The following is a 27,749-nucleotide window of genomic DNA, read 5'->3' as shown; positions in this document are numbered from 1 at the left end:
ATATGAACCATTTTTGCATCACATGAAAACTTTCATTGCTTTTTAGGTAATTTTTGTTTCGTAAAATTTTAGATATTGGTACATATGCATATACATTTGTTTTTCAACTGCTTCCTATATTTCATCGTACTATTTAAAAAAACTCGAGAAAATAAGATCAGTCAATAAACCCTTATTCACCCTGCTTCCATTTTTGTTTATAAAACATATAAAAAGAAATTTAATTGTTCTATGAATGTGTTCAAGTCTTAAAAATCTGTGAACAAAAATTGCGGAGGAGCGGCAGAAAAAAAAAAAATCGATTTTATATTATCATACAGATTTTTAACCACCTAACTAAATTTATAATGGCTGAAGAGATGCCCAAAACCACAACACATTTTTTGCTACTTAGGAAGCGACCACTCAAAAATTATACAAAATAATGAAGATCCAATTGCTCCATCATAAAGTAGATAAAATTTCCTCACAGAAATATGGTTTTGCTTCACTTTATCCTTCATAAGGGAACTTACAGATGGACCGATAGCAAAACGATCCTTTTTAAAAAAATATTAATCACACTTTACCCGTATGTGTTTTTCTCAGGCTTCCTTTGAGCTACAGAAATTCCACTTGGACTTAAGTGGAACGAAGAAAGTCCGATAAAAACCTCTTCACGTAATAAGCTTCATTTAGTATAAATGGAATGCATATTTTATTTCGGAAACAGTGAGTATAACTTGTTTTTATTTAAATCATTCAAAGAGAATTTTTAAAACTTTAAAATAAGTTTAAAAAAATTACTATTAAAGCAAGGCTGCTTGCTTAAAGCTTAGTATTTAAAATAACAAAAAAATAGGTGGCACTTAAAAAAATACAAAAATAAAATTTCCGGCTTTTCTATCTGGAATTTGGCCATAGAGCGTATCAATATTTGTTGTAAATTTTGAGTCCGACAATCACCTGTTGTAGTATTGTCCAATTCTTACGGGGGCACCGAACACAAAAACTTTTTTTTTTTTTTAATAATTTATTTATTGATATTTACAACTGTATACACATATATACAACAAGTAAATTTGCTGTAGGTGACATAGTGACATGATAAAAACATGTGGAGAATCTACCCACTGATAGAACTCCAATAACATTTCTAGAGAAGAAGATCTCGAGGCCATCTTCTTTTCAGACGCCTAGGAGGATTATTAGGTAATGAAGGAGAAGCCAGGTTAGAAACAAGTGGATTTGGGTGGTTGAGAAGTTTATTATGGAAGGAACGGTATCTGGTTCTGGCCAAATCGGCAACATATGGAATATTGAGGTCCTGATGGATGACTTGATTTGTGACAAAGTAAGGAACAAAAACTTAATTCAACATTTTATGTTTCGACAAATCAGGAACCAAACTAGACCAATCCCAAAAGAAATTTCCACTAAATTTATCCGAAATCGAAGCTTATTAAATGTAATATTTTCTCGCCAATTCAGAAGGCATCATCAGGGCTATTCGTTACAAATAACTCATGTACGAAGAAAAATGATGTGAGAATTATTACACATTCGAAATGACAAATAAACCTAAAATGGGCTCTATAACACCTAAAACCATACTGATCTTCAATTAGTGAAGCATGGACGAGTTTGTTATTTTTCGGTAGTTTCGGTAGAGACTAAAGAAAAAAAAAATTTTTTTTTAAACACAGTGTTTACTAAACTAGGACCGAACCTCTTTCGATAAAACTAAACTGGACTACTTTCGCTGGGCGGTGGTTACTGCCCTCATGTTGAAGTGTAAGGCTCTATCTAGCTCCTTGCGGTCAATAGTTTTCAAAACTAAAGCTGATTACTCCAGTGACGTTGACCCAATATATAGAATGGTTAAGTTGATTATGCATTTTTTCTTAACATCATACCGTTGAAAGAGTTTAAGACTTTTTTTTTAAATTTCTTGAATCCATAGAGACTTCCGTTTAATGCAAAGATTGTTTAATAACAACAACCCGTAATTTTAAATTGCCTTGGGGACAATTATTCTTGTGTAAGAGATAACTACGTTTATCTTGCTGACGTGATGGCCGCATCATCTTTTAATGAACCTTCAATATTTTATGACGACTCATCCGTGTCGAATTGTTCAAAAGAAATAATTAAAAAACTTTGAAGAATTTATGTTCCAATTAGTTTTGATGTAGAGATGAGTTCAAGCCCGACTTTTCAAGTAGAATATTCTACCATCTAGTTTCAAATACATCCAATGATGGTAGTGACTTCATCACAATAGAAATTACTATTTGTTTGTTTTAATGCGACCAGATCAACGTTTTAGTAAATTTAGGAAATTTGGTAGCTAAAATATTCTGATATTTCAAAATGTATTGACCTCAACTGAGAAAAAATTAATTTAAATAATTCATTATATAGGAAACCAAGCGAGGCGACAATTTTTAATCACAATTAAGAGTTAAACCGAATAATCTCCGAAGTTTTGAAAATTTTGTCTCACCTATGGCATATTTTAGTTAACATGAAATTGAGTTATTCTAGTAAATTCTAATGGCAATTGCCAACAAAATAATACGTTAGATTACTTTAAAGAATTTGGGTTCGCTGGTGTTCCTCAAGGTAGTATTCTCGGTCCCATCCACTACACCGTCTATACGTCTATACCCAACTATCCACGTATGCCGATGACACATGTGTGTTCCCAGTTAGTAATAATCCTTTAATTGCATCCCAAACTCTTCAATCCCATATGAAAGCCCTCGAAGAATGGTGTCGTAATTGGAGGATTAAAATAAATCTCAACAAATCCCATCAATTCACCTTTAACCATCGTCGTGAACCTACCGACTGCCCTTAATTCTTCTTTAATAATGTTGCTCTTACCCTTGTCGAACAGATCCGCTACCTTGGACTATATCTGAACAATCGACTTACCTTGAACCCTCACACCAGACTGAAAAGACAGGAAACTGCACGTAGATCAACTATTACAGCACTTACAGGACAAATGGTCTAAACTTCCAATTTATTACAAAAGACTAATCCATATTACTGTAATAAGGCCAATTTGGACCTACGGAGTTGAGCTTTGGGGCTCCACTAAGCCTTCGAATTCCTCTTGCATCCAATCCTTACAATCCAAAATCCTTCGTAAAATCCCCAATGCTCCTTACTTTGCCACAAATAAAATCATACATGAAGACCATATGCAACCGATCTAGACCGAACCATATATCATTCCTTCCATTAATAACTTTCTAACCACCCAAACCCACTAGTTTCTAATCTTGCTTCCTTTTCAATTCTTGACAAACCTTCGAGGCGCCTGAAAAGAAGATGGCCACGAGACCTACTAATGTAAAACGTCATTAGAGTGCTACAAATGGGTAGTTCCTCTACACGCCTGTAACACTTCATATTAACTGAGATCAAATTTACTACATATTATGAATGTATTATAATCTAAGTAGCAATAAATAAATGAGTAGAAAATAAAATAAAAAAAGAATTTGGAGTAGTGATATCTACTATGTTGTAGGTCACAACTATGTTAGCAAAAATTTTACAAATTTTGCCTGAATTGAAAACAAATATCTTATACAGTTTCTACAATTATAATTTTTTTTTTTTAGCATACTTTCACTCTGGGAAACCAGATATAAGACACTTAGATCAAGATCAAAACTAGCTATGGAATGCATGGAAGGCCGAAGTTAAAATTTAAATATATGTTTGTCTGTTGTGGAGATATTTTACATATAAATGTAAAAATATTTATTTGTGTTAATTGACATGAATCGAGTATGGTTATTGGTAAATCATCAATTATGAATAAAAAAAAAAACTTATTATCGAAAATTTATTAGTTTGATTAATTATTTTGTTTGAGATTCTGGAAAAGTGAAAGTATAATTTTAGTGTATCATAATTTTTTTAAAAAGAATTAAGACATTGTCTTTAATCCTTATTAATTTGAATTAGTGTCAGTAATGTAAGTATTAACACTGAACCACCGCTGTGCCTTGATAAAAACATTGATCCCACTGTTATGTATGTGCCGGCTAGAAATGTTATAGAATTGAAGTTACTATGAATTATTTCTTAAATTAAAATTAAAAAAAAGTAATATATATTAAAAAAAATTCATATTATTTTGTTTAAAATTATCTTAATCAGTATTATGATTTCAAAGTTTTTATATAATCAATTTATTTTTTAAATAATTTTTGAAAAATAACACTATAGTCAAATGAATATTTTTTTTATTTAAAATTTAATCAGTTAAGGTGACTGTGGCATATATAAAAAGTTTAGTGTAATTAATCGATTCAATTTAATTGATTAATTTTGGTCCAATTCAATCGATTCATTTCAATCATTTTTCATGGAACGGCCTTAAGGACCACGCGAATATCATTATTTTCACTTTCTTTCATTTTATGTCATTCCCCTTTCTTATGTTCTTTATTAAATAAAAATATCACAGTTTTGGCTTATATTTCAGAATAAAAAAATAAAAAATTTTAGTATCCTTACTAGAAAAAGAAAAAAACCTGTTCATAATTAAAGACATTTCAAATCAACATTTAATAAATGTTGCAATACGGATTCATATTAAGCAGTATATTTATTCATAATTTACTTTAAAGTGTGAAAATCGTGTTTTCCACCACCTTATTTCCATTTTTTTATCTAAAGTGTTTGTTGAATAATGAAATTAAATGCATCTATTGTCTGTTGGTAGATTCAAAAACAATAAATTTGGTTTGAAAATTCAATTGTCTATTTGGTTAATTCAATATCGAATAATATTATTATAGTTTGTGTAAATATAAGTTAGAATAATGTTATATATAAACAAACTACCAGCGCTTATTTATATGACAGCCTTCAAAGTTAACATACGTGAGCTGAACTATCCTCTATCACTTTCGAGTTACTCTTGCATAAAGAATGTTTCGTATTCAAGTCGGGTCTGAATTCGTGCTTGGGCATCCGGCCAATAGTCATAACTTCCGTATGAATATTTTGATAGATACGAGTCGCTGAAGTTCTGCGCATGAAGTAGCCATTTCTCTCTCTGAATACTAAAAACACAATAGCAGATAATCGTGATAGCTTGCGACGTTTAGTTTTAAAAACAAAGATCTTATCCGTTACCGTTTGCTTTGAAACCTGAATGGTTACAACCGCTATAAAAAAAAACAAAAAAACAATTTTTATATTATTATCTAACATATGAATTAGTCAAGTATTGGGTTTTAGTCATTTTACATTCACCATTCCTAACATATTAGGATCCTTATGTATGTTCCCAGAGGTCCTGAAAATGAAAATGAAATCGACTGCGTGATCGATTGCGTTTCGATTTAACCTTTTGGATTTCTAAAATATTAGGGTCTCTTTGATATATAAGGGGCAGTATTGGTGAGTACGATCTCTTTTATTTTATTTGAAAATCATTTCGACCGGAAAATGAGGAAAGGAGATGGATTGGAAAACGGGATTCTGACGTCTGATGACAAAGCTCACCAGTTTTCTTGTTGTAAGTAGCAAGTTAGTCAATTGACGAATCTGAGGCTGTTAATGTGTATTTGCGTGGTCTTTAAGGCCGTTTCGTGAAAAATGAGGACGATTGAAATGAATTGATTGACTTGAATAAATTGGACCAAAATTGAATCAAAATTAGATGCATTTAATTTCATTATTCAACAAAAACTTTAGATAAAAAAAATGGGATGAAGGTCGCGATTTTCACACATTAAAGTAAATTATGAATAAATATACTGCTTAATATGAATCCGTATTGCAATATAAATTAGATGTTGATTTGAAATTTAATTCTCAACAGGTTTTTTTCTTTTTCTAGTAAGGATACTTAATTTTTTTTTTTTTATTCTGACATGTATGTCAAAACTGTGATATTTTTATTTAAGAACATAAGAAAGGGGAATGATGTGAAATGAAAGGAATTTAAAATAATGATATTCGCGTGGTCTTTAAGGTCGTTCCGTGAAAAATGATTGAAATGAATCGATTGAATTGAATAGATTGGACCAAAATTGAATCAAAATTAATCAAGTTAATCGACTCGATTAATTACACTAGACTTTTTATATATGCCACAGACACCATCACTGATTAAATTTTAAATTAAAAAAAAAATATACATTTGACTATAGTTTTTATTTTTGAAAAATAAATTGATTATATCAAAACTTTCAAATCATGATAATGATTAAGATAATTTTAAATTAATTTTTTAGTGGGCGTTTTGTTGGGGTTTGTGTCTGGAATAGTGAATTAGTGCAGTATTGGAGGCAACCAAAGAATTTTATGTGCTTCCGTGCGATAAATTCCTTTATTGTCGACAGTTCGCGTTGTAGGGATGTTGTCAGTTTTTGCTCTTTTCTTTGTAATGAAGTATGCTTAACAAATTGTCTCAGAATATTACTCTGAAACTGTTGGAGTTTCTTCGCTGTTGAGTTCATAATTTCAACAGTTATATCGAAATGATGAGAGTTTTTTTTTTTATAAAGAGGTAGGTTCTAAAAACAAAATTTGGATAAAATCCCATTTAACTGTTTATATAAAATCGTTATATAAAGCTAAAGGTGCCCATTATTGAACTTATTAAAGCATAATGTCAAAGTTGCGCTAGTGGTATAGAAAAAAGGAAGGATGCGTTTTTTCTCACCAGGCCTGTAACTTTTAGCATTTTATTTAAATGCAGTATGAAGAATCAAATGAGCTTAAGCAGATGATGATAAATACAAAACGGTGTACTTAGCCGCTGCGTCAAGGCTAAAAGAGGTCGTTAAATAATGAATTAAGGGAAGATAATGGGTTAATACCATAAAGGTGTCAACGACCAATACTAAATAGGCAACTTGTCCCTGACATATCTCTATGAAGTTAATGAACCAAGTACCCTACTAACTAATAGCCAACACACAATCTAGATGGAGGCAATAACAATTACTATTATTGAGTTTAAATATCAAATAATATTTCGATTCTCTTCAGAACGAGTTCCTCGAGAAAAGAGTTTCAAAAGTGTAATAAATTTTCAGTAAGCACCTCCGATGATTTTTTGGTTCATTCAATAAGAAATTTGACTCATCTGTTGTAGGGACTAGGCGTTGTTCCAGCGTCACTCTTTTAAACAGAGAGAATCTTATATTCATAAAAATAATATTTAGAATTTCGTTTGTTTTTTCCTTTCCATCAGGATATTCCATTTGCCACCCTTCCTGATCCATCTGATGCCGATTAGAAATAAACTTCATGGTGAAAAATTGGGTTTTGGATGGTATTATTCACTCCTAATCGACACTGTTCCTCCCCCCTTTTATTTATTAATTTTTATTTTGCAATATAAACCGTTTTAATATTTTAAATTGGATCATGGTTAGAATACATTCAAATCATTTATAATCGAACCTTGGTTCTTATGAAATGTTTGATTGCTATTATAGTGGTATAATGGTTTACCATCACCTCATCTCCTACGGTCAACCTGATATATATATGTACATATAATAGAAATATGTTATTGAGCTATTGATTATAAAAAATAATAATTAACTTTGTATTCTTTATTATTCATTTTTTAATGTAATATATATTTTCAATTCTTAAAGAGCTATCTTTAATATTGAAATTGAAATGAGCTCATATTGAAATGTTAAAAAATAATATAATGCAATAAATTTATATTTTTCATTCTCAATTTTTAATTCATTCTTTATTCTTCATTAATATTCTAATATTTATTGTAAGGCGTGGAAATTTATTTTTGTAGAAAACAAACAAGTTGAAGAACTGATTGAAGACTTTTATCGCTTTATACAAATCTCCAGTTATTTTTTGAGTGCTGTACATTCTCGTCTTTATTCAGTTCATATCAACCAGTAAAGAAGTTTTTCTAGGCTATTCTCCTATAATAAATCGTGAACAGAAATACTGTTTAAATTTCATAATAAAATTTAAGTTTTTCATAACTTTTACCCTCTTTGATGGCTTACGAAAATATATTAAAGCATTTATTGTTATTGTTATAATTATCCTACTCCTCTTATTTTGTTATACCTTAAATAACAGGATGGCTGCATTTAATTTTGTTGATTTGATGTCAATGAGCTTTTATACTTAAATTAATTTAAAATATTAATTGTTAAAGGGTTAGTTTAAAATCAAAAGACAAAGAAGATATGTTCTTTATGGTACATGACAATAAAAGCATAGGTTTTCTCGTATCGATTAAGGAATATGTAACATAGATCGCAAAATACTATGATCTGTGTTATGACACTGAATATGTAAGAGAAGTTTTAAATCCCCAATAATTGCAAAGTAAATAAGTTCTATCGCATAAAATCATATTCGTATACTTTGCCATATCCAAAAGAAGTGGTTACTCAAAATAATAATAGAAATGAAATTTAAAAAAATGAAAATAGAGATCCAACGATGTATTTGAGAAGTATCACTTGAGCATACTTTGTATTGCAGCTTATTCTAATAGGAATGATAATGATCAACAAAATGTGAGATATCATTAGAAGAAAAATGGAACCTGATATATCGGGAAGATGTTGCTGGTGCTTCAGCCATTCCCGGATATGCCTGATATCTTCCTTCTTGTCCTTGTCCACGATATTGGTGAGGTTCTTGAAAGGGTACCTCATCGTCTGGAAAAAAGAAAAAGCGTTATTCAAGAATTATCTGGTAAAAAAAATATTATCGTTTTAACACAAAGAACATAAGTTGTTAAATTGGCATGAAAATCATAGTTCTTAGAATTATTTTAATGATCCAGGAAACAACAAAACCACATCGAGTGATGAATTGATGGGAAGGTAATATATAGTGCAGCAATAATTATGCACTACAAGTATTTATTTCATATCATTCAAATACAAGTAAGCATTTAGTAAAAAAAAAAAGTAATAACAGTTTTCTTCAGTGATCTATATTAAGACTTTAACATTCTGTCGTACCCATGAAACTGTTGTAGTTTTATACGTTTGGCTTTATTCTAAGAGAGAAATTTAAAAAAAAAAAATAATTTTTTTTTTTTATCATTTTTCGAGTAAATATATATTTTTTTAGGGCACAGAAAAATTTCGGTGGTCGTACCATTTCATACACCCTGATAAAGTATTCTCGTTAGACTAAATAAAAAAATAAGTATATAATATTTAATAACTATGACGACATGAAAAAATTTATCACATTGACCATAACTACATTGGGTTTGATCCGGCCCGATCCGAAATCGAAAGAAAATCCAACATAAGAGATATTAGGCATGCCTAAAGCAATTATTTTCCATTCTATATAAAAAAATAAAATAAAAGTTTGAATGAGCTATAACGGATCGGCTAATGTTGACATTCACGAGGATTCTTTTTTTTTCTTCATTTACTTATTCATCAAATTCTTCAATATTTTGTATTTATCCATTATTTATTACTTCTCATAATAAGAACTGGTTATTTATTACAAATAATAAAAAATATATATATTTTTTTTATTTATTACAAATAATAAAAAAATATATATATTTTTTTTAAATTTTGTATTTAAACCCTGTTAAACTATTTCAATGAGTATAATACCAAACTGTTGTATTGTTATATCATTACTTTGATATTAATATACTGAGTTTAATCAAAATTGTTTAGTAAACGTGTGTAAAATCGACCCTATAAAGTGACAGTTTAGGTAGGTTGATTTTGACGAAAAAGTTCTGTAACATCCTAGGCACACGGATGCTCTAAATATTTAATTTCAATTTCGTCGGAATTTTCGTTTTCGAAGCAGGCTGATCAAACCCGCAGATCATTCTGCGGGATTTATTAATTGGAACTCAGCGGACCTCAGAACGTGCATTTCTATTGACAACTCCAATTGGAAAATTTTCACGAACGCGATACTTCCATTTACTATTTCCTCAGTATTTAGTAATAGTTTCATAAGGTGTTGTATATTATTTTTTATTTGAATTGTATTTCAAACGGAAACAATAAATACTCGAGAATAACGGAAACTTCGCTTACCCGAAGTAACTTAACTTGACGTGTTTGTAAGAATGTTTGCACTTGATTTACGTGTGGGAAGAACTTTTGGTGTTTTACATTGCTGTGAAGCGTGTGCAAATTCATACTACTTGAATACTAACCTCATGATAATTACTGTTAATTATTTTTATGGTCACCATTATTTTACATTTTTTTAAATTTAAATTGATATGTAATACCAGTTTTTGTTGGCTTAATCATAAAATAAAAACGTTACAACTTTCTTAAGTTAAAATTTTTTAATAATATAAATTTTAGAAAACCGTATTGATTTTTTGTCTCTTCACAGAAAAGCTTTGAACATTGGTTTTGAGAATTAAAGGCTATTTAAACAATTACCCGAATTAGTTGGGGAAATGTGTACTGTTGGGGTCTTTAAAAAAAAATAAGAGAACGATTTTTTTATGTGATAAATTTAATTACTGTTCTGTTTTGTTTAACGGCGTAAAACTTCCCTGGTCATCAACGCCTTCCTATTAGTTTCCAGCAACATTCAATTGACTATTTTATTTCACATGTGTACATTTATACGCATACATATACATACATATTCACACATACATACATATATACAGACGCATGCACGTAAATTTAATTACTTATTTCATGATGTGAAGTTTTTGTCACCTATTCATACTAATCAATATCACTTTTTGTAGTAAAATAATCGTTAAAAAATTGTACAATGGGAACCCATGGTTATAAACCGATTCCACATACATGGGTCAAAAATCAACATCAAATTTTAGCAGTATATAGAACTGTCTATCAACCTCCATTGTTCTAAAACGCTGAGCGTGGAAACCCTGTCTCAAAAATTATTTAACCTTCCTCGGTATCTATGATCTTTCTCAAACCCGGGTATTTCCTCTGACGTAGCATTAGATTATTATTTCAAGAGTCTTTAATTATTTGCTGGGTTTTATTCGAGCAAGTTTTCTTTTTTTTATTTGGATTTGATTGTATGAGAAAACTGAAATACTTTAAAAGAGTCTATTAAAAAGAATAATATTCCCTTTAATGTGGTTCGGTCAGTCAGCCTTGGTTTCTTAACTTAAGAAATCAGAGACGATGGATAATTAAATTACATCAATATTTTTAATTTTCGTATAATATGTGTCTAAAGTAACTTTGGCTTATTTGCTAAAAATCGAATTTATATCGTATTTTACTCCAACTAATATCTTTCAAAAAACAAATTATGTTTATTTCACTACAAACAAATAATGTTACGAGGGTGGTTTGAAAAATTTTCGGAATCACCGCTAGATGTCAGTGCTAACATAAACAAGCAACGAGGTTCCCGCGCGATAATCACACATCCTTTGTGAGTGAACACGTGGCGTGAATGGTAGTGACGACTTTTTGTTGTTTATTTATGCGTAGTGATTTGTGACAATGGAAAAAACTCGAGCAGTGATTAAGTACTTTGTAAAGAAATATTTGACAGCAAAGGAAATTCATCATGCTGGCTTTCAGAACACACTGGGAGAGTCTGTTCTTTCATATTCAACTGTTTCTAAGTGGACCAGAGAGTTTAAATTTGGTCGGGAGAGCTTAGATGATGATCCGCGTAGTGGACGGCTAAAAAGTGCTACGACCCTAGAATTTATCGCACATGGTCATGAAGGATCTTCGACTGAAAGTGCGTGAGATTGCTGAAGCTGTAGAGATGTCATCTGAAGGGGTATTTCATATTTTAACTAACAAACTGGCCCGTTTTCAGCGCAACCAAGAAGATATTTTGCGCCGATTTGTGAATACAGATGAAACTTGGGTCCACTACTATACCCCAGAGACAAAACAGCAGTCAAAGCAGTGGAAACATACTGAGTCACCATCTCCAATGACAGCAAAGGCTCTACGTTCGGCCAGAAAGATCATCGCCTCAGTTTTCTGGGATGCAAAAGCCATTCTGGTGATAGATTATCTTCCTACTGGCCAAACAATTACGGGGCAGCACTACGCAAAGCTCCTAGACCAACTACAGGAAAAGATACGCGAAAAAAGGCCTGGTTTGGCAAGGAAGAAAGTCAACTTTCATCAGGACAACAAGTGCTATTGCCATGGCAAAACTTCATGAACTGAGGTACGAAATGTTACCTCATCCACTTTATTCACCTCATTTGGCACCATCAGACTTTCATCTCTTCCCCAAGCTGACATTTTTCCTGGGTGGACGGAGATTTCCTACAACGGAAGAACTGAAAGCCGAATTGCAGAGGTATTTTGCAGACCTGGAGGAATCTCATTTTCGAGATGGGACAAGGCATTGGAACATAGCTGGACCAAATGCATTAGTCTACAGGTAGAACTGTGTGTGTTGAAAAACAATAGCAGTTCCACCGAGGTAAGACACTTATTTCTAGTACATTCCGAGAAATTTTTAAACCACCCTCGTATAACAAAATTGGTAGGTTTCGAAAGCAAAGTCTTAAAATACTAAGGCTAATAATAAAACAATACACACAGGATTTTGTGTGAAACAAATTCCCACTAAGGCAAAATTTGAATATTTTTTTCCAAATTAGTACTTTCTATTTAAAGTCAAAAAGAGCCTATCATGTATCAAATAGGTTTTTTTCTTGAATTTCTTTCTTGAAATCGTAATATAGATCTTGTGTGGTGAAAATTTAGAGATAATCTCATGGTGGAAACAATTATGACTTAAACAATAAGAATAAATAACAAAATGTTAATCGACAAACTAAAAAGTCTAATATTTTCCACGCATTTTTCAATATCTTTAAACCAATCTAGTGTATAAAAAGAATTATTTAAACCTTTTTAAGAGAAGTATAAATTTTAGCCTGATAAAATTCTTTGTGTTCAATAGTTTCTCAGGTACAGTTTTTCAAAAATAACATTTTGACCCAAACAACGAGAAATCAATATCTTGTGGATTTATATAGGCAAATATCATAACAACTGCTAATCCAACAAAGATAATCATTGGAAGCTACTTTGTAATAAATTGATTTTGCTTTAATTTGTTTCAACAAGGTATCTGAGCATATAAAGTTGAGGTGGAAAACATTTTCCACCGATCAGTCTCCTTCTCATGAATGCTGCTTTCTCCTCATTCAGAATTAGCTTGTTATCCCAATATCTTCCTGATGGCCAAGTATTTTTACTGATTGGTTAATTACTCTAACGGTCATTTTCGCTCGCCAGCTGAAATCGCACTTCCCATCAATCACCAAGATAAGAGGTTCCCGAGGACTCCTAGCATAAGATGTTTCCGAGAACTCATACGATTTTTTGGATGTTGGACGAACGTTAGTAGAAGATGTAGGTAGTTAATTTTTTTTTATTTATTGAAATACAGTCTTCATGATCGTAATTCAATCAAAAAGATTTCCTGCAATCTGAGAAATGTTTATATATTTCTTTGAAAATTTGAAGGGATACTAGAAGAAAACTATAGACATTCCATGATGATATTTAGAGGCTTTTTGGTGCTACAATTTATAGAAAAACATTTTGTTCTCTGACTGCAGAAAGATATTTGGTACACAGACATGGGATATCTGTAAAAAAATAAAAAGTTGAAACAACGCTTGACCTCTTCTAAAGATGATCTAATAATATCCACTCACATAGATAGACGAATAGCCAAAAAATAGTTTATTTGATTCTGGGGCTCTAAAACGCACAAATACGTTGAAAACTCTATTTCGAAAATAGACCCCATTTCAATATCTGCATTAACAAATAACATTAGGTGAATTCAAATATCTGTTATGTCCACGCACACTACTTTCTTTAATACTTGAATGTTAAATGCATTAGGATATATTTTTCTGTTTATTCTCTAATATTGGTCCGATTAGGAAGCCGGTGAGAGGAGCATGTCTCGATAGTAGGCCCGTTATTCCGTTTTCATCTAGATTAGAATTGTTTTTTAAGTTATATACAATTTAAATAATCATATTTTTTTTGTACCTCTCTGACGAAATAAGTAAATAAATAAATAAGAACAAGAGAGATTAATGTCTTGCATGACCTTATCCTCTTCACATAACGAATAATCATCGTGTAGCAGATATAATGTCCTATAGGTCAATAATAATAAAAAAAACTTTTATATAAACCGCAGCCCTCTGGATCAGTGAGTCCAGGGCCCTGTTTCATAATAAAGTACAGACTAATACTATTAGTCTTATAGATTTATCTTAATTCAATTACACAGACTTGTACAATAGTAACTTGTACTTTAGTATTTTTTAATTCCTGTAATATCACTAATAGTCATTCTTATCATGAAAAAAATAAGTATTAGTATTATTACCAAACTAGTTTCTATACTTGTACTATCAACTAATACTATTAGCTGTTATTATGAAACAGGGCCCAGGTATCTATTTCAGACTGTGAGATTCTCAGGGAGTTTACGATTTATATTCCGACAAGACTGGTTGCTAATAGGAGCTCATGAAACAACTGGAGTCCAAGGGGGTCAATTAGTGAGTTACGGCAGCTTGTCGACACCTGCGGGACGAAAACAAACCTCTGGATACTTCCCCACCGGACCCGCTAAGACCCCCGGGGAGCAATGGTTCTATATCACTTTTGAAATGTTAGCTTAAAATGGGAAGAGGAGACTTTAAGATTGTTTAAATCGAACATTATTTAAAAAGCGCCTGAAATTAAAAAACGGTGTATAATAATCATCTGGAATGTTCAGGCTCATTAATAGTTTTCGACTTGGTGAACAGTTACCATGGGATACACAAATAGATAGACCAGATAGAACAATCGCCGTTTGCACATCGAAAATTTCAAACTTTCCATACTTTTTAGTAGTTGGAAAGTAAAAATCTAATAATGACCAAAAATAATGAAGTATTTAAATTTTAATAAGCTGTAAAATTCCACCGGTTCGGAATTTCTGGATGAGACTCTTTAAACTCAGGGGTTGGGTACATTATATTAAATCTGTTTTAGGTTAAATAAAAGGTTTTTACAACAATCACATGTGACTGTCATCAAACTAGCTAGAGCTTACTGAGTGCGGAGTATCCATCCCAACCCCTTTACCCCGTACTGCGTCTACCTGTTTTGATGCCAATCAAAATTGTTTATTAAAATGAGGCTAAAAATGATTCCCATGCACGTTAGAGGAAGCAGTATAATGTATGGGGTAAGCTGGCAGGAAAAGTGAAGCCAAAAAAGTGGACCTTACGATGGAGTAGGGGAGTAGAAGAAAAGTAAGAGCTAATCACTAACTGCCTTCTGTTTCAATTTAGATTACAATAGCCGATATTCCTATAAACACTAACGTAAATCTTTTTGGCTTCACTTTTGCATTGAAGGAGAGTAGGTATTATGCCACCCTCCTGCTACCTATAGCGCCAAGGAATTACTTTAAGAACAGATATACAGAAAAAAGGATATAGGATTGATCAAATACGGAAAGTACTACTCTCAACATCTTCATTAAAAAAACAAAATTAATATATTCTGGTCTATAGACTGGTTGATACAGAAAGAACGGTTGATAAAGACTCACTATGCTTTGGTATAACCAGAGTTTATGTTTGTACTTTCTCCTAAGCTGCAAGGAATTTCCTCATTGCATTTTCAATTATCTGAGTTGTAATATTCGAATTTATTTGGCTTACCGGCTCTTTGTGTTGGGATGTTGATGGTTTGTGCATTGAGATGTATTGAGCCCACTTATATCTTTTCTTCTATATAATATATTTTCTATCTAATATCTATTTTCTTCTAGTATATCTTCTACAAAAACTATTCTCTAGTCAATATAAATGATTGAAAATAATTCTGATTTTTATTATTTATTATTATTGTTCATTTAATATTATGGTCTTAAGCATAATCAATTGTACGACATAAAATATAATGATTAACATCATTATTTCTTCAATAATATATATTTTTATGCAATTATTCAAATAATATTTAAAACTTACTTTTAAAAAACATATGTTTAAAATATATGACTAATTTAAAAATTTTAAATGCCCAAATAATGCCAAAACGTTAATAATGTTTTAACTTTTTTTGGGACAAACGTCGACGTAGGCTTGCTGAAGGGAAAAAATAACATCGAACTAACTTCTTTGTTATTTGGGTCTTAAACACTTACAACTAACTACTTATATTGAAGAGTGAGGGAAAAAATCTGAAACGATATGAAGAAAATGGAAAACTCATCAGTATTCCACCTTCAAGATAAGTAAGTGAAGAAAGGTTTGGTTGAAATTCAATTTTGGTTACAAAAAATATTCCTGAAGTAAATTAGCCTCAAGAGGCTTTAATATATTCGTTTTTCTGTAAATACTGTAGTTGGCAAAAGAATTTAAAAACAACCAAATTAAAATGAATGTTCATCTGGATCAACAGTTAGTTGAGAAAATGATAAACAACATAAAATAAGGGATCTTGATTCCCCTAAAGGTGAAAATGAAAACAACTTTTACCGCTAATAACTTATTGACATTAACGGGGCAATTAAGAGGGTCCAGTTAATTTAGTATTTTTTTTAATGGTCCTTTGTTACAAATTAGGTCATCTATAAAGACCTCAATGTTCCTTATGTTGCCGATTTGGCCAGAACCAGATACCATTCCTTCCATGATAAACTTCCATGGACCGAATCCTATTCTTACAGTCCAAAATCCTTCGTAAAATCCTTAACGCTCCTTACTTTGTCACAAATCAAATCATCCATCATAACCTCAATGTCCCATATGTTGCCGATTTGGCCAGAACCAGATACCATTCCTTCCATGATAAACTTCCTGACCACCCAAACCCACTTGTTTCTAACCTTGCTTCTCCCTCGTTACCTAATAATCCTCCTAGACGTCTTAAAAGAAGATGGTCTCGAGATCTTCTCCTCTAGAAATGTCATTGGAGTTCTATCAATGAGTACATTATCCATATGTTTGTATCATGTCATTCTATCTACTAACAGAAAATTAACTTGGTGTATATATATTTATACAGTTGTAAATAACAATAAATAAATTATTAAAAAAGAAAAATTTAGTTTTGTCACTTCTCCATGAACTTCGCTTTCTTTTGATACCTCATTCGTTCAAATCCAACGCTCTTGAGCGACGGAAAAGAGATCGATACTAACGTAATGACAATAAATGCATATACATTTTCCTGATCTGTACATTGATTATTTGTTAGGACTATAATCTTCAGTAGGTCATGTTACAAGGGTATGAATAATTAATTTTCTTTGAGTAGTGGAATGAATAAAAACTAAATCAAAAGCGCGAATCCGCAAGTTTTATAGACTTCATTAGTTCTCCACTGCAAGAACCTAAATTAATCCCTTATCTTGGAAAACTTGATTATATTACAAGGAACTGGAAACTAGTAAGTGAAGTCAATATTAACTTCAATGATAGTCAGAAAAATAAAACATGAATCTTAAAAGCCTTGGCATTTAAAAATGGCTTTTTCATACATCTGAAACACGAGCGAAGAATTTATAGATAGATATAATTAAATATGAGTGATGTTCAGGAGGAGTGTTTGTTCATGGTTAATTAGGAATATCGTAAATAACTACTTGAAGTACATTTTACATTGTAAAACTCATTAAATTATCAGATGTTACAATCCATTGTCATTTTCCTTCTATCCCTAAAGATAAGTAAATTTTAATTCAATGATCTCCTTCGACTTGTAAAAATCAATTCAAATTAATTTAACCTTGGCGAGGATTCAAATGCTACAATTTTAAAACGGAAAACCATTAAAATGGGATATTATTTAAATTATATATCACAAGATTAATTGAAATTCTTTTGTAGTATTGACAACCGATGGCTCACAGTTTCTTAAAAAAGAAAATGCTTTAATTTCAATAGCCTTCAAATCACTATCTTCATTTCCCAGCAGTCACGTCTTGTAATCAAATACTCAATTATTGTAACAACACCCTAAAAACCCGTCCAATTTTTATTCAAATCATTCTGCTGTGGCTGATAGAAATAAGGATATGTAATTAACTGATACACCATCTAATACCGTGAATTTATTTTAGTAACCTGTCTTAAATCAAAGATAAAAATTTTATTGATTATTACCCACTAAAATCATTACAGGAGGGTAAGAAAAAAAAATTGATTCTACTTATTTACTATTTACCTCCCCATTCCATTAATCCACTAGCGTAAGCCAACCAAGATACAACCTTCATTGGACCCCTCACTTAACCTTATAATGCCAAAAGGCAATCCAAGGTATCCTTAACACCCAGGTATACATATAGCATACCTCCTATATGTACGTACCAAATACCCACTAAAATCATTACAGGAGCGTATGAAAAAAAATATATATTGATTCTATTTATGTATTCTGTAACCATATAAAAAAATAAAGAGGTTTGAAAAAAAAAAAATATTGATTCTAGTGTTATGATTTTTTGCGTTATGATTTCCTCTTGTGAGATTATGACATGCCCTACATCGACCAACTTACTATAATTATCTGTTTGAAAAGACGGCACCACCATGGAGTGTTTTATGCCGTTTTTTGATTTCAGGCGCTTTTTAAATATTGCTTGACTACTAAATGACTTTTGACAGTTTGATCATTACAGTCAATCACAAATTGGATGAAGTTACATCTACGTTTTTTAGGAACAGATAAAAATTATTTTCTATAAAATTTGTAAATAAAATGCTATCCTGTAATACTTGAATCAAAAAAGTGATCGACGGTGAACTGCCAAAACCTCCTGTCTAAATTTTTTCGATTCTATATTTCCTATCTGAGTATAATGAAATAAAATTATACAGATTTTAACATGATATTTTGAAACATCAAAAATATGTTTTTTGTTTGTCTTTGTCAAGTTACTAAATTTGAGTTTTGGAGGAATATGCAGTTCACCATTGATGACTTTGATGAGCAGTGTTGTTTCTCACTGCCCTGAAATGCCCTCCATCAAATCAATTATCCAATTCCCTTATTATTTGTGACGGGTGCAAATATGAATGCCACAGGGCAATCAAAGGAATCACAAACTACCAGATATAAATATTGCATGTATTCAATTACTTATTTCGTCAGGGGGTACGAAAAAAAAAAAAAATATATATATATACTGATTCTAGATATCTCCCAAGCTCACATTTTAAACTTCCCTGAGATCCGTATTTTTCTAATTGTCCATCATGGAATATTCCGAAAAGGACCAAATATTCAACACAGAGAATCTGCTTCTTGTAGATAAGAAAATCCCTTGCATCTAGTTTTGGTGCGTTGAATAAACAAGAGACTTATTTCATGATTCATCAATGATATCATGATCATCAAGTTTTATTATTTTTAATGAGGTGTTTACAGTTGACCGAAGATTCAATACGAGAAGAAAATGGTCACAGGAGCGGTCAATAATGATACACGGACTCAATTATGACAACTCCGTACGAGTAGCCCCGACGAAGGTTTGAAATTCAAACCTTTATTCACAAAATTTTTAAAAGTTTTACTTTTTTGTGAATCATTATTAACCACACACCCATCTTCTCATCATTTTATTATTTTATTTAGGGTAAATTCAGTTATTCTAGTGACAATGAACAGGAGAAGAGATGTCATTCTCCCAAAAAATTTGAAAACTCGAAAAGTTGGGAAATTTGAAAGCGTACTTCAAGCTATACATCACGGGAGGACTTGGACCTCTATAGTCTGTCGCGCCAATAATAATAACTTCAAGCCATAAAAGCTGTAATAAAATATTATTCTACTCATAATTGCTATTTAGATATATCAGTTTTCGAAAATGTTTATAAATAGAACAAAACTCAGAAAATACTTTCCAGATCTTTTGGGTTGGAAGTTAGGAAATCTGGTCAAAATTGTTGGGAAATTTTATATTTCGCTTCCTCTCCCTCCACCAAGTTGTTGCAACAACTCCCTTGCACCTATAGTATTTGAAATTCCTTTCTGATGAAAGTTTATGTAATATTCGTGTAAAAAAAATCTGTCAATATTGCAGACTTATGAAAAAATGTTCACTTTCGAAAAATTCATTTGATACAAAATTTATTGAAATGGTATCTATACCTTATCACTTTTATTTTAAATTTTTATATGTTTCGTTTGATAGTTGTTCTGGACTCAGAACCAAATATTACTGCTATTATTTTACGTTAAAAACGTGAAATCACGTAATAACGTACGTAGAAATCAAGAGACAAACTTGGTTCTGTGTCTTTCTGTAATTTTCAAATATTACAGGGTATTTTCAAAAATTGTGCGTGTTAGTAACTGGATGGTTTCGTACCAATTTTATTGAATTCCGTCCTCAACATTCGCTTAAGTATGCCCGAATGTATTATACTTGACACACCTGAATTTTGAAACTACTTTTCTGATTTAGTTTAAATTTGGATCTTAAATTTAAATCCATCTTATGATTGGAAAAAATCAATCTAAAATTGGACTTATGTCAGTTTTTCAAATCTCTTAGCGTTTCCATGTGTTAATTCGTTATCTAAAACACCTATATTTAAAAATGTCTCGTTTATTCTCAAGATACAAACCATCACTCCTAACATGTATGCAATTATGTAGTATGTAGTATATTTATATAACCAATAAAATACAAATTTGCTGGTAAAGAAGAATTTCTAGGATATGCAATTTACAGAAAATTAAACAAGGTGATCTGAAAAAAAAAATAAATGGAAACAGTGAGGAAGCAATATTAGCCAATGTACTTGGCAGCAGGCGTGATGTGTACTCACTAAGGGCACAGGGTCAAAGAGGGCGCTAAATTAACAATGAAAAAAAATTAATTTTTTGGTATTTTAGTTACATGGCATTCATAACGTATTCTGTTATTCAACAATTTGTAAAATCAAAATTTGTTGACTGAAACTTCTACATTTTTTATATTCAAAAAACAAAACATAAACTTTTGTTGCAAGTCCTGAAGTCCTTAAATTATAAATAAAATCTACTACCAAAATTATTATGCATTTTTTTTGGCAGTTTTGATATAATCCATGGTTATATTTGTTTGCTCTGAACTAGTTACATTGATAAACCATAAAAATTTTAAAAACTACTTCTATAATAGTCATCGCAGTACCGATTTCTGAACTATTGAGTCAAAGCAAGCAAACATATTTTATAATCCATAAGTTTTTTTATGTTCTAATTTTTTTTTTTGAGACAACAGGGAATGTAAATTGATTTAAAAGTTATTTCAAAATACTATGCTATATCATTTTCTTATTTCATGTTCCAGAAGCTGTTTTAAAAAAGTTTGTATTCGAAAAAAAAAATTTTACTTATAATTTGTTTTACATCTTACGTTTTACTAGGCCTCAGGCCTATTATTTCCTTTACATATTACGATTTAATATTTTTTTAAGTAGATCAACCGTCTGTAAATATGACCTTTTACTGCGTGTTCCTGATAAAGATGATAAATACGCTCTTTATTTGTCAACACGACAATATTTACACTTGAACATATAACAAAACATTCATAATTATTATTAACAGAAATATTCAGTTTTGTTTTTACAACGAAAAAAAAACACCTAGTTCATCGTTTATTGATTATTATTAATTGATCATATGACGAGAGGTATCTTTGGGGTTTCTAAAATGGGTTTGTTACCAAAACAAAATGTAAAATAATGAAACATTAAATGAATTATAAATAAAAATAGATTTAAAAGAAATATACTTGGGAAATAAAAATGTTGATAATAATTTCGACAGTGGCAGACCCATTTGAAACAGTCTCGTCGACTAGTAAATAATAATCTTGCCACCAAAACTTAATTACTCTTTTTAATTTCAATACTTAGTTAATGTGTAAATTGAGGTTTAGCTGTTCTTTGATATTAACAATATTTTTATATCAAAACCAGAAACAGTTTTACAGAAATTATAAAAATTGTTGGGACCGACGGAGGAATTTTCAAACTCACCAAGGGATCAAAAGGGTCTTGCTACGACAAGAAAAAATACGTATTTTTTTTACATCACCATTCCTAGTCACAAAAATTAAAAATTTAGTAAGCAAAGGAAGGGTAAGTTTACGTTACCTACCTGTATATTAAATTTCATTTAAACGAACGTACTTGCTCATTATTCTATTCCTCCTTAAGATGAATTTATGGGCAAAATTTTGTCATAATTCACAGCAGCCTCTGATCCGAAAGTTGATTGATGTAACCCATTCCGTCACGTTTGTATCACTTTACTGCCACAATTAACTCCGAGAAATGTCGATTCCACCACGGAATTTCCGTGAAGTAATGACACCAGTCACGAGAATATAAACACAACCTGTTTTCGATGACATAAGAAAAGTGTATTTAGTTTTTCACCTAATTATATTTCCTCAACCACCTGAAGTAGTGTTAATAACTCAATCTTCATTCTTACGTGAATGATCTTAATGGGCAATGAATTTTTACGTCAAATTAAACAAAAACTAACGAATGTACTCTACAGTCTCACTGAACTAAAACGTTATATTTAAATGAAAGTTCAAAAGAAAAAGCGATGGATTAGGTTCCCTAAATATAAGTTTTTTAAAATATGTAATTATTAAGAAAAAATCTTCATCAGTTTTAACATTCTTGTAAAAAATACAATAATGATCAATTTTCTACATGATCTGAATTAGTTTTCTTCAGAAGAAATAACTTCTTCAAGAAGCGGAAACGGAATATTTGGTCAACATGATAAAAATATTATCAATCGTGGATATGCACTATTATCAATCTTGAGGCACACGAGCAGCGGTTCCCAATTCCTCTTCCAGAAGTTGACTCAGAAATATAAATAAGTTAGAATGATTTTTATTTTTATATGTTTAAAATCAGCATGGACTCATACGATCTTTAAAATGGAAAATTAAAAAAGAAATAGTTGATCTTAATTTTAAAATACGTTTTCAAAAACATTTACATTTAAATCAAAACATGAAAATATTTATTATACTACTATATAATATATATATGTATATATATACATAAGTATATAATGTATACATATGAGTATTAATAGTTGGTTGAAAAAGCGCATAAGTATAACCGATTTAATGAAGATTTTGCTAAGGTTTTTCGCATTAATTATTATCTTTATTCTATAATTCCACATGGGATAGTAAACACGTCACTCAACATAAATTATACATAAAGATCTATTTTCTCATTAGTTCTTATTTCCCCAATTATATAATAAGGATTTTCAAAACACTCAACTTGTTTCTTTAACGATAGAAAAAATTAATAAATACGAGAAGTAAGGAAAACAACAACAAGGTAAAGTACAGGATGAATCAGAAGGTATTGCATAAATATTTATCTGAAAAAAACTATTAGTTATGTATAATGTTCTTTTCAAGTTATTTAATGAGCAGGAACAAGAACATATACCACACTGTAACCAGATGTGAGGCCTCTAACTTCCAAACTAATGAATTACCTCCACTATTTCTGATTTTCCTATAATGATTCTCAACTCAACTTTTATCTTTAACAACAACAATATATATAAATGAGGAACAAGGAAAATAAAAAATAAAATGAAAAAAAGAAGGTGAAGGTCTGGTTAAATCAGAAAATGATGTTGCAAAAAAATTATCTAAAAAAATCATCCATGTCATGCATATAATGTTCTTATCAACTTATTTAAGAATTTATAAATGATAATATCGCAACTAACCATCAGAGCTATAAATGCAAGTCACACTCTTCACTCTTTGTAATTTGACTAAGTAAAGAAAAACAAATTTAACCACCTTTTTTCTTTTCTAAAAAGAGAATACATTTTGGTATTAGTACATTTCATGATAATACAGTCAGCTTTATTTTGATTTGGAATTTTCATTCAAAAGATTTATTAATGAATAAAAATTTTATTGATTCAGCTCCCTTGGGATACAGGTTAAAATAAAATATGAACTCATAGTTTACTACCGTTACAAGATATTATATTATGAGTTTATATAAATCCTTCTTTGTATTTTGAATTAGTTTCTGGATGCACAGATTTTAGTTGCATAGCTCTTGATAAGTGCCAACTAAGCCGTAAGAGGGGAAATTTTTTTTGGCTTACTCTGAATATTTACCATGTGAGAGAGAAATGTAAGCAGATATCGCTAGTTTTACATGCAATGAACTTTCACCTCCTTTAAACCTTGTGGCTATTATTATTATTCATGAATGAATCAGTCATTACTAGGGCTTTATATGAGCGTTTAGTTCTTCACAATCATTATTCATGGCCCAAATCATTATTTTAAAACAAGCCTTCTCCTTCAAGATAAGTATTCGCTATTACCTTCATTGACCTTCAAACAAGCACGTAGTCGAAGTTTTAATTCAGAGAGGACTATTAATTTCAGGACGCATTGAGATATCTCTAAACTTACCAGGACTTGATTAAAAACGAATAAATGAATAAAAAAAAATCCAGTACTGATATTACATGATGCGAGGCCATTCGAAAACCTTTACTGCTGAACCCTCCACATTATCAAGACCTCCCCCCTTAATACGTGCTGGCCTTCAAGCAATTATTAACTTGTCCGACTGAAGATATTTCCTTTTAAGTAAGATACTTTTTTTTACACATTGCAGTTATTTTTCTCCTTATTTCCACATTTGAAGGTTATTTTCTCAAATTCAGACCAATTTTTACGTACCCGCAGACTGCAAATGAGGCATTGAAGCCAACCTTCAATCAAGCTGGTATCATTAAAATTTTCACCGCATCTAACGCAATTATCTGCTTCATATAGAAAATGTTTTCATGGAACGAGGTATCATTTCCTTAGGTTCCTCTTCATCTGAACTGCTCTGGAAATCCTGTCTGGTTGCTTTTCGCATTCCTACCGTGGCCAGTTTATTAATCTTTTTCTCTTTGATCTTTGTTACTCTTAATTTTTCTTTTTTAACTCAGCTTATTTTCTTTTATATTTTTTTATTCTTCCTTACTCTTTACACATTAATTATTTAAACTATTTCAATATGCTCTTTGGAAGTCAAAAGCTTACTTACTTCCTATCCTTACGAACTTCTATCATCTTTTGTAGAACAGGACATATATCTTTTAGGATTTGAGGTTTCCAATTGTGACATGGTCACTGTTTTCAGTGGATGTTCAGGTTCACTTTCGATATTTTCCAGGTTCAAGTTTTTTATAAGCGTATAAACTAATATGTCCATCGTAAACCAGACGGAGTTCTTGTTTTGGTACGGGTAAAATAGCCATGTCGAAATTTAGCGAAAGCTAATTGGTTGCCATATTACGATTAGAATACAGGTTGATATATGAAAAAGGCAATAAACACACAAAACACAAAGAATCAAATCAAAAAATAGTGTTACAGGATGTTAAATTAACCCATTGTAAAATATTTGTACTACACAAAAAAAAAAGTTATGTACTAAGATATATATTTTTTTTTCTCAGTATTTTTATCGACGGTGCTTCTGAGCCCAGCCTGACGTAAACTAACTACAAGATACTGAGTGGTTGTATTACGAAATATTTCGATTCGCCAACTCTCCCGTACGGCCATCTCTAACAAATTCATCCAATATACATTTTAAGATTGAACATAAACAAAAAGTACACACTTAAATGACTATGTAAGTAAATTAAAAATAATGAAATCTTTAAAAAAAAGACAAGGATTGAGCATGTAAATATTTACATGAAATTGATCATTAAGAATCAAAATCCTAAGAAAACACAGCATTGGGTAATCTACAACATAGAACATGATAGTTTCTATTTATTTAATTCTATATCAATTAAAATCAAATTTATATTTGTCCAAGTAAATGGTATTTTCAGATCCTATAATGAGTTTGAAGCGGTAGTTTGAGTTTCTCAATCTTAGCAGATAGTCATAAATGTTGCAACAAACGATAATATAAACAATGAGACGATGGAACATCATACTGCAGTCGTAAATTACAAGCCATCCATACTGAGTTAACCATCCTTAACATCTAAAATACTAAGAACTGAAAGAAAATATCAATTTGAGTCATGGTTCTTTAATTATAGTCCATTAGCATAACGACTGGCGTAAGAGGAAGTCACCGTATCGGATTCTTCCTCGTAGTGTTTTCTTTACTAGCTAAGAGGCGTCTGTATGGCTGATAGTACAAAAATAAATTACTTACATTAACAAGAAATTTCATGTAGTTATTTTTTCTGCTATTATTTTAATTTTCAATATATATATTATGAAATATATAGTAAGGAGAAGTATTGAGATCGTGAAAAATTAAATAAAAAAAAAAAGACGTCGTAAGAGGTTGCTGGACCATAGTAATTAAATAAATGACTTCAAATTTTACTTAATCGATATATAAGCATTTCAGGTGACAGGAAAACTGTAAATAACCATTCATAGTCAAGATTGATTCAATAACATTTAAGTAGTGAATAAATAGTTAAGAACAAATTGTAATTTTTTGTATTTGTTCCTATGCTGAAACCAGCGAGGATTATTAAAAAAAAAAAAAGGTAGTAAGTGAAAGCTGTGTGATACATACACCACACCAAAATTTTTATTTATCAATTTATTAAATTTTTATTTAATTCTATCCTTTTAACTTTATGAACATCAATCATTTATTACAATGTGAGACAATCTTCTTGAACAAATTATATTGATGAAATGAGATTTAGTTACAAATAATAATAACTTCTTGAAGCATTGATATCAAAGTTTTCGTGATATCGTTTTTTTTTTTTTTTTTTTGTTTTTTTTTATTCTATGGAGTGACATATGTGAGTAGGGAGCGATAAAGCGAAATACAATACCTCATATATGTATTAATTTTGATACCAAACTTTATTCAGCTGTAGTCGGCCTTAAGGTTCTGATCATAAACAATTTTCATTATAAAACTACATCATAATATTCTAACAAAAACTCGTTATGCTTAAAAATATTTTAATGACAAAACTCTTACATAGGGCATAATATATCATAAATAAATATTATTTTAAACATTTTATGTAAACAAACATCTAATGTTTTATCAGGGTCTAAACGAACCGATAGAAGCCTTCAATACTATGTATATCTTGGCGGAAACTATTATTTTGGCCTACCAGGGGATCATACATCATCACCTGCCATTAGGAATTAGCTCTGGGATTAGTAATTTTTTTAATTTAGTTTTTTGTTTTTTGGACTTATTTATTCCCTTAACTCATTTATTAAATTATTTCTTTTAACTTATTTACTAACTCAAGCAAGTATTTCTTTTAACTAACTTTTTGTTTTGTTTTTAATTTATTTATTTATTTGTTTTTCTGTAAACTAATCTACTGCTGTGACTATTATAAATTTTGGTTTGATTTTAAGGGGCCTCTACATGTTGGCCGCTCGCCACAAATCGGAAGCTTGTACAAATGCTCGGTAAACAAAGGAACCGTCCTTACCATCCACAAGTCAGTACTTTTCAGAGAGGCAAGTATGGCGGCGTACAAGTGGTTCTAGCCATTGCACTGGGATTATATTATTTTTATTACAAAAAAAAAGAAAATGAAAGCAGATTAAATGAAATTTTTTTTTTTTTAAGAAGAAGAGATTTATTTATTGATAGATATTACAATCTGCCACACAGTTGTGGGCAATAGGTAATATTGATAAATGATCACATACATACTAAAATAAAA

At 30.7% G+C, this 27,749-nt stretch overlaps 1 protein-coding gene across 1 annotated transcript in view; it reads right to left on the bottom strand.

The window, feature by feature from the left end:
- Positions 1-27,749, bottom strand: part of LOC106684626 (alpha-tocopherol transfer protein) — a 57,906-nt gene that overhangs the window by 9,301 nt on the left and 20,856 nt on the right. Inside the window, exon 2 of the mRNA XM_014426814.3 lies at positions 8,564-8,678. Coding sequence (XP_014282300.1) covers positions 8,564-8,675 — 112 coding nt within the window. The 5' untranslated portion in view covers positions 8,676-8,678. The remainder of the gene's footprint in view (positions 1-8,563; positions 8,679-27,749) is intronic.

This window comes from Halyomorpha halys, unplaced genomic scaffold, assembly GCF_000696795.3.
Source record: "Halyomorpha halys isolate HHAL.00 unplaced genomic scaffold, Hhal_1.1 Scaffold595.1, whole genome shotgun sequence".
NCBI lineage: Eukaryota > Metazoa > Arthropoda > Insecta > Hemiptera > Pentatomidae > Halyomorpha > Halyomorpha halys.
Note: the sequence above shows the minus strand (reverse complement) of the source record. Positions and strands in the feature narration are given on the sequence as shown.